Consider the following 8,342-nt stretch of genomic DNA (forward strand, 5'->3'; position numbering starts at 1 on the left):
CTTTAATCGTTTTGTGACCCACGCCGATTCATCTTGGGATGGAAACCACTGGAATATATTATTATTATTGTAAATATTAGACAAGTAAGAGATTAGGATTATCTCATACGATTTGTTATTGGTTTCAGCCCAGGGCTCTTAGTCTTTATAGAGGTACTGTGGATCTCTGTGACTGAAGCTTCATTCAAGTTTCATTAAGAAGTCAACTTTATTGCTGTTGACACACACACACACACGCACGCACGCACACACACACACGCACAGTGAACTATTTAACTCTGCGGAGGAAGTCCCTCCTCCCTCTTCCTCCCGCGCTCGCTGACGTCACTTCCACCGCAGGGGAAAAAACATGGCGGCTGCCAGTGCCTCAGCTTCGGCACAAACACTACCCAGAAATGTAGTCGTTAAGACCGAGCCAGAGGTCGACGATGACCTGCACATTTGCCCGGAGGTGGTGTCGGTCAAGCGGGACCCGGTCGTCCCGCTCATGGCGCCGGTCAGCGGGCTGCAGCCGCTCGCCTGGTCGCAGGACCACCGCCTGGCTGTGAGCACCAGCAGCTCCGTGTCGCTGCTGGAGCTGGTGTGCGACGTGCACAGCAGCAAACAGGAGCTCACGCTGCACAGGACCTCCATCCCCGTCCCGACCGAGGCCACCAAACTGCGGGTAAATATGCACCAACGTTTGCCTGTTTTGCTCCCGCCGTGTAGGAAGCGGGACGCGGCCAGCTGAGGTCAGTAACGTTAGTAACGTTAGCTTAGCGAGCGCGAGGACTTCAGCTGGTAAACATTGAGACCGGTGTTACGGTTTAACAGGCGACCGTGTTAACTGGCGACTTTTCAGCCGGACGCGTCCGTTGTTGTCGTAGTTACGACAGCCGTATCGAGAATGCCGCTTTATTTGTTTTAAATACAGTGTCAACCCCTCTCATATACATAATAATATATCCTAATAATTACATTAAATAATGCGGCATTCATGAGGGCAGCTACGTGTTTTTCTTTTTCAAACCGCTGTCTGTAACTACGACAACAACGGACACGTTCGGATGAAAGTCGCCAGTTAACACGGTCGCTTATTAAACCGTAGCGCCGGGAGCTGGCTGTTTTTAATGGAGTTGTACGTCTTTAAGTCTCTGCTAGTTATGATATGTAGTGTCAGGAACCACCACCAACAACGGACTGCTGAGCTGACCTCCATGGAGGGACTGTTAAAGGGAGTGTCCCCAACTCCCCAAACTCCTCACTGTATCCTCTGTTCATCTTCATGACCTTATAACACCCCCAACTGCCTTTCAGGTAGTAAAAGGTCAGACAATAATTAAAAGTATCCAACAGTCACCATTTATTGTATTAAACTTTGTTAGATGACCAGAACATGCAGTGCATGCCTCCACCAGTTTGGAATTAATATTCACATAATAAGTGAAAACAGTCTGTTTTTGACTGGAGATGAAACAATAACCATCCAGACATCAATTTATACCCCTGTTTTGAACAATGTGTCTTTTTTTTTAACACATCATTACGTTACATTACATTTAGCTGATGCTTTTATCCAAAGCGACTTACAATAAGTGCATTCAACAATGAGTACAAACTCAGAACAACAAGAATCAAGAAAGTACAATTTAATCAATAAAGTTAAACTACAACGTGCTATCAGCAAGTGCCATTTAAGTGCTACTAAAGTGCTACTTTCCTTATTCAAGGTATAGTCAAAAAATATGTGTTTTTAATCAAAGTTCAATCTAATTATTCTTGTATGTGCATGGAGCGTCCATCCGCTTTCAAACAACGTTTAAACTGTTTAGAGGACCGCACAGCGAGCATCAAACATCCAAGCAAAGTAGCAAAAAGACATTGACAGCGGAGGGTGACTTTAATCTATCATTATGGATACGTGAAGCTCTTGATCGTAAACATTGGGGCACACAAAAACAAAAAAGTTCAAATGGTCGGCACTTCCTTCAGCTGAAAGATCTTTCTGAAATTTTTTTTTTTTTCATAATATTTGCACCACATTTTTTTGTGGCGATAACGTCAAAACTGGTTTAAAAAATGCCATCTTGTCTAAAGCGTTTCTATTTCTGCTGTAATGTCCGCGTGTGACTGCTTGCAGATGTTGTATTCATTGCGGCTGTGTTGTTTTCTTTGTGCCAACTGTTTGAGCCAAAGAGGGTTAATGGACTAGAGTATGGCACAGTGTTTCCCACGGACTGTATCTCAAGCAAAGTCGTTTTTTAACAATGTTTTTGAACACCATGCATGTATTTTGCAACAAACGTGACCATACATTAAAGGCAATAGCACTGCTATTAAGTAACACATGTGTCTAAAGACTAGGTGATGACAAAACGACATCTGTGCGTCTATTTGAGCAGTGTTGCTACTATTTGCCTCCTTGTTAAGCAACCTGTGTAAACACGCATCAGAAACACTGCCAAGCTGCGATTCTCTTGTGTGCTATTAGTTTGGCGGCGGGTGGAAATTGCCTGTATTTCCCTTATTTACTAAACTGAACTGAAAAGACGATTTAAAAAAAAAAAAAAAAACCATGAAATACAAATGTTGATGGAAAGAGAAACTGAGAAACAATCTTGCTGTGGTGAATCTGTCTCGGCGCAGCTGCTCTGGTGTGTAAACATGATTGTTTATAGGTTCGTCTCCACTTCCAAAAATCCACTTGGCAGATAAAGCGCTGGATGGAGCTGAATTTTATAATCCACTCGGCGCAGTGGCAGACAAGCAGAGTTGCTTTCCTGCTGTCATTTATAGATATGATTAAGTGCTTGTAAATAGGAGGGCCGCTCAGCGGGGAGTGGCGGATGATGGCGCGCAAAGAGGCCACGTTCTGTGTGATGGAGGAACATACTACATGTGGATGCTCCACTGAATTGCACTTGAGGGAGTGCGGACGTTGTTGCATGCATCATTTTCCGTTTCCTTTTGGTTTCTCAGTGGTCAAGTAAAAACTAGAGTAGAGATTTAGAGGGTTTTAAAAAGGTGGTTTTGAATTTGTCAGCACTAACTCTCGAATGTAACCTTCAACAATCCAGCTGCAAATGTCGATTCATATGTACCACGACCTTTAACCTTCGATGTTTCTTTCGTTTGTGATTCTTAACTTTGAAGGTGGGATCCGCGGCGGAGCTCGCTAAAGCAGTGGAGAAGTTCTCGACACACTCGGACCCCACAGTAAGACAAGTTTTTCTGGCCGACAAGGTGATGAACCCGTCGATAGGAACGCACAAGGGAATAAAATACGCCAGTTGGTCTCCGTTAGGCTGCGACTCGAGCGGGCGCTGTCTGCTCGCTTGCCTAACACTCGACCACAGACTCACCATTCACAACAGCCACAAGCGCCTGGAGTGGAACGAGCTCATCAATCTCACCAAAAAGTACAGCGAGCGGCTGAAGGAGCGAGGCTACTCCAGAAAGGACAACGAGCCGCCGCAGGAGAACCTGATGGACTTCGAGGAGCTGCAGCGGCGCTTCCGCATGCAGACGCCCCTGAGGATGGAGTGGTCGAGCGTTTACACGACCAAACTGGTCCAGCCCAACAACACGTGCAAAGACTTGGAGATGGTCCTCCTCGCCGTCCTCATGGAAAACGGGGACCTCGTTCTGTGGAAGTTTGTGTTGCCCTTTCTGAGCGACGCGGACGTCACGTTTTACGACATCGTCGAGTCGGGCGTGACGCGGCCCAGCGACCTGGCGTGGTGGGAGTACGAAAGCACCGACCGGCGGATGAGCGGCCTGATCGTCGGCAGCGAAGTGGGGCCCGTCAAGATCATGCCGGTCAGCCTGTCGGGGGTGAAGGGCTACTTCACCCTGCGGCACCCGGTCATCCTCTGGAAGGAGTGCGACGAGATCGCCGTGGAGAACCTCAAATGCGTCCCGATGATCCACCCGATCCAGAAGACCAGCTGCAGCCTCATCGTGGCGTCGCGCGGCTGCTACGTCTTTTGGTGCCTGCTCATGATCTCGCCGGCCGGACTGAACGTGCACAACTCTCACGTGGCGGGCTTGCACTCGCTCCCGGTGGTCTCGCTGGCCATCAGCCAACACGGCGTGGCGGTCTACACGTGTTCCGTGGACGGCTGGATAAAAAAGCTGACGCCGACGTTCACGGAGAACACGTTGATTTTCAAACAAGACGACATGTTGCGACCCGAGAACGTCTCCGAGAGGAGGATCCACGGGATCGCGGTGAGCCGCAACGGAGCGTACATCGCGCTCGTCAGCACGCAAGGTATGGTGGACGGCTATCATCCCATCAACAGGACCTACCAGGTTCACTTTGTGACCCTGAAAACGTCGCAGGCGGCTGCGATGCTCCTGCTCAAGTCCCCCACGCAGAACTTGTACAAAACGGCCGACCTGCTCGATCTCGTGAGGTGGCAGATTTTGAAAAACAAGTGCATCCCTGCGTCGCTGCTGGAAGAGCTCGACCAAAAGATCCAGGCAGTCGACTCGCCCTACTTGTGGCGTTTAAAGCTCTTCTTGGTGCGGATACTTTACCAGTCGCTACAGACGCCTCCCACGGACCACCGATGGAAACCGGCGCAGGAGGAGAACAAGGTGTTTGTAAACGACGAGGATGAGGAGGGGGAAGAAGAGGAGGATGAGGAGGGCGCAAAGAACAAAGACGATGACGCGACGACGCCGCAGGGGGAAGGCGATCCCGGAAAAGTGAAGAAGGAGAATCTGGAAGAGCAGATGGAGGAGGTGCAGGCTTGGATCAATTCTGTGGAGACTCACATGATGAGGGAACACATGAAGAAGGTTCTGGGGGTGGTGTACCTCAACACCTGGATTGCTCAGAACACCAGCATTCCTACCTGTGGCCTGGTGGAGTACCTCGCCAGAGACAGTAACGACAGAGCTTCAGAGGTAAATTATCTTTTTTTTTTTATTATTATTATTTGTCCTGACCAGAGAGGCTGATCCCAAATTGTGGCAGCAGCACAGTGTACGTTGCCAAAAGTGTGTCAACCGTATGTGTTTCTATCTCTCCGCTGTCGCATTAACATCTCCCCTAAAAAGGTCCAATGAAATTGTCTCATTTAGTTCCGTAATGTGATGCATTTCCTGTTTTAAGCCGGTTAGTGAGGGTCAAATGTGTATCCCAGTGGCTGTTTTGTAAGAAATGGCCGTTGTCTCTGTGACCCGGTGGTTTGTGGACCGCCGCTCTGAAGCTTTGAGTTCAGCACAGTAGGCGTCACCTTTTTGTTTTTATCCGCCTCCATCTTGGCTTTTAGAAACCAGAAGTGACACGAGAGGGTGGCGCTACAACCCAATGCTGAATAAGACATTTTCAGGCTACCACAAATGACATGACTTGAAAACGCACTGTGAAAACAAACGACATAAATATCCAAAATTGTTCAGACATATATTCTTTAGAAAGCTATTTTGCCACATTAGGATTAATAACAAACTAATTAATTAATATTTGTGTATTAATATGTTGTCGTGTATACATTAGTATGTCATCAGGTAACAGTGTCTTTTAGGTAAAATCAACAATCTTGAGCCTTTTGCACAGCCACTGCTGTGATCAGCTCCAAATAAAAGTATTAAGCCTTTCTGAGAAAAGCACTGAGCTCCCATTTGTGTGTGTGTGTGTGTGTGTGTGTGTGTGTGTGTGTGTGTGTGTGTGTGTGTGTGTGTGTGTCATTCCTCTCAGGTCCTGATTGGCCACATCAAGAACAAGATGAACAAGCAGACGTTCTCTGAGCGCTGCAGCCTGTGTCAGGCCGTGCTGCCCTTCTCGGACCACAAGCAAGCAGTCTGTAAAAACGGTCACATGTGGCTCAGGTACTTGAGACGGCTCTCTTCCACGAGTTCAAATCGAATCCACTAAAGATGCTCTTTATTAGCTTTAGCCTCGACGTTCCTGGCGGGGCATGAATCGAATCTTAATGCCAAATGCCTTCTTTGGCGGTTTATTTATCTTCACAGAGCTGTAATCAAGCCTCCCACCTTTTGATATTTACCCACGCGCCACTCTCGTCGTCTCATAAATATCATCCGTCAAACACGTCTCCCGGCTTCTCGCTGGTTGCAATGTGGCGCCTCTGGTGGGCACTGACTGTGCCCGTCAGTTGTGCCTCAGTGCTGCTCCTGCTCTACTTTTGTGTGTGTGTGTGTGTGTGTGTGTGTCTCTGTCCCTGCCAGCCAGCTCTCTAATGCCGTCCTCTCGCTCTCCTCCAGGTGTGTGTTGTCATACCAGGCCTGCCAGACGCTGACGTTCAGACGTTGCCTCCTGCTGGATACCATCGCCAGACTGCCAGAGCCTGAGGGTAAGCGCCACTTTCCATCTCTCTCCACCTCCATTTCACAGTCACACTCTCGATCAGCCGTCGCCTCCTGTCACCTTCAACGTCGGCCTTCATCCCGCTCTGCCGCTCAAGTCGTCGCTTGACATTTTGGATTTGGAGTCGGGTCGAAAACTTCATCCTTCACGAACGCAAATGATTGTAGAAATTAGCAGGGGGTTTTTTTGTTTGAATTGGATTGCTTTGTCTCTTTTTTGTGGCTGATTTACGATCAGAGGTGCCTCATTGGTCAGAAAGCTCAGTCTCATTTCTGGGGGGAGGATTTCTTTCTTCTTTTTTGTGCAACCTGTATCGAACAATGCAGGACAAAAGATGAAATGGACTACAATGTTTTACGAAGGTAGTCTTGTCCCACGTTCAAACCGTAATTTAATGCTGAATCCGGTCAACATCCCAGATATATCCTTCCAACGCTTATTGTCGACCTTTCTGTCTGCTTCTTTCGCTCTTTGATTTGGCCAAATGAAAATAAGAGATTACTCATTCTGGAGTGCAGTTAGTGACAGTGTGAGCTCCACGGCAGCTCTGTGGGAGTAGTAGCATCGGGGCGGGGCTTCACGAAGGGTCAATTGGCTTTTGTCACATGTCGCATGACAAAGACTTCAGACGGGGAAAGTATCTGGCAGGATGACCGGGAAGATCAATACACGTCGTGTTACACCTTTTGAATTATTGATAATTCCATCAAAGGTCTTCATGTAAACATTACCGTGGTTTTGTTTGGCGCTTAAAAAAAGAAAAAGCCAAACAAGCAAACGGGTGTAGTGCGAGCGATGGGATTTGAGTTGAGAGAGATAAAAGCATTGAGGGTGGGCTCCATCTGGCTGCTACATGCATCCCAGGTGTTTATGGGTCTCCGGTCATTGCAGCCGGTCTGAGCTGCAGACTGACGGGTCGGTGCAGTTGTGTTGTGGCATCTGTCGGCGTAAACGGCATCCCAGCTCCTGTCTCTACAGATTCTTGTCGTCTTTTATATTTATTCAAATATATGTATATATATATATGCAGGGTTCTTACGGTCATGGAAAACCTGGAAAAGTCATGGGATTTTAAAATGGTTATTTCCAGGCCTGGAAAAGTACTTGAGAAGAAAAGAGAAAAAAAATCCCAAAAGTCATGGAAATGTGTTATATTCATGTGTTCATTCACACTGAGTTTGAAAGACACTCAAAATATAAGCAGGCATCTCTTTAAATGTTTACTCTTTTAATCAAATTATTGTCTCATTCATTTGTCATTTAAGATTTACTGTATGCTTTGAAATTCTCATTGTTAGTATAAATACTACTTTTTCATGTTTACACTGAGATTTCACAAAATGTTTGGTCATGGAAATTTGGTTTAAAGTCATGGAAATCTACTGGTCAAAATGTGTATGAACTCTGTATACAGTATAAAAAATTGTATTCATATTTTAAAAACCACATGTGGTAACTATTGTTCGCTCCCACTGTATTCAAAACCGCTTCCGGACAGCAAACACGTAACATTACTGGCTTTAAAGGCCACACTCTGTCTCTAGAATAATTCGGTACACTCTTTGGTCTCCCCTCAGATCCCGAGTGGATCAGGAAGATCCTGCAGGCGCCCTGCACGCTCTGCGACTCGCCGATGATCTAGACCCGCCGACGGGAGGAACCTCAGGGCGTCCCTGCGTCCTCCAGAGCGTCCCGCTCTGACGCAGGGTCCACTTTTGTCAGACATCACTGTTAAGATTTTAATTTTTTTATTTCATGTATTTTGTTCATGTTTTATTTCTTTATATTGGCATCTTAAAAGTTCAAATAAAATGCTTTGATTATGCGTTCTAGCTCGTATTTCCTCACAAGTATAACCTCAAGAGAAGCCGTTTTCCCCCTGCCGTGGCTTTAAATTCATATTTTACCGAGGTAAAACATTTTGGACTCAAACTTTACAGATTTCTTTATTTTCTCTCTTCTAAAACAAATTCCCAGCCAGACGCAGTGTTTGCACGAGGGTGCAAAGAAACAAAATTTAAAA

General features: G+C 46.6%; 1 protein-coding gene across 1 annotated transcript; it reads left to right on the forward strand.

The window, feature by feature from the left end:
• Positions 1 to 349: 349 nt before the first annotated feature.
• On the forward strand, positions 350 to 8,138 carry gtf3c4 (general transcription factor IIIC, polypeptide 4; the record flags this gene model as incomplete). Its single annotated transcript, XM_079235135.1, has 5 exons — positions 350 to 664; positions 3,133 to 4,893; positions 5,690 to 5,820; positions 6,217 to 6,305; positions 7,897 to 8,138. 5 exons carry the CDS (start codon positions 350 to 352, stop codon positions 7,959 to 7,961), a joined length of 2,361 nt encoding a protein of 786 aa, XP_079091261.1. The 3' UTR covers positions 7,962 to 8,138.
• Positions 8,139 to 8,342: the final 204 nt, after the last annotated feature.

This window comes from Taurulus bubalis (genome assembly GCF_910589615.1).
Source record: "Taurulus bubalis genome assembly, chromosome: 19".
Taxonomy (NCBI): domain Eukaryota; kingdom Metazoa; phylum Chordata; class Actinopteri; order Perciformes; family Cottidae; genus Taurulus; species Taurulus bubalis.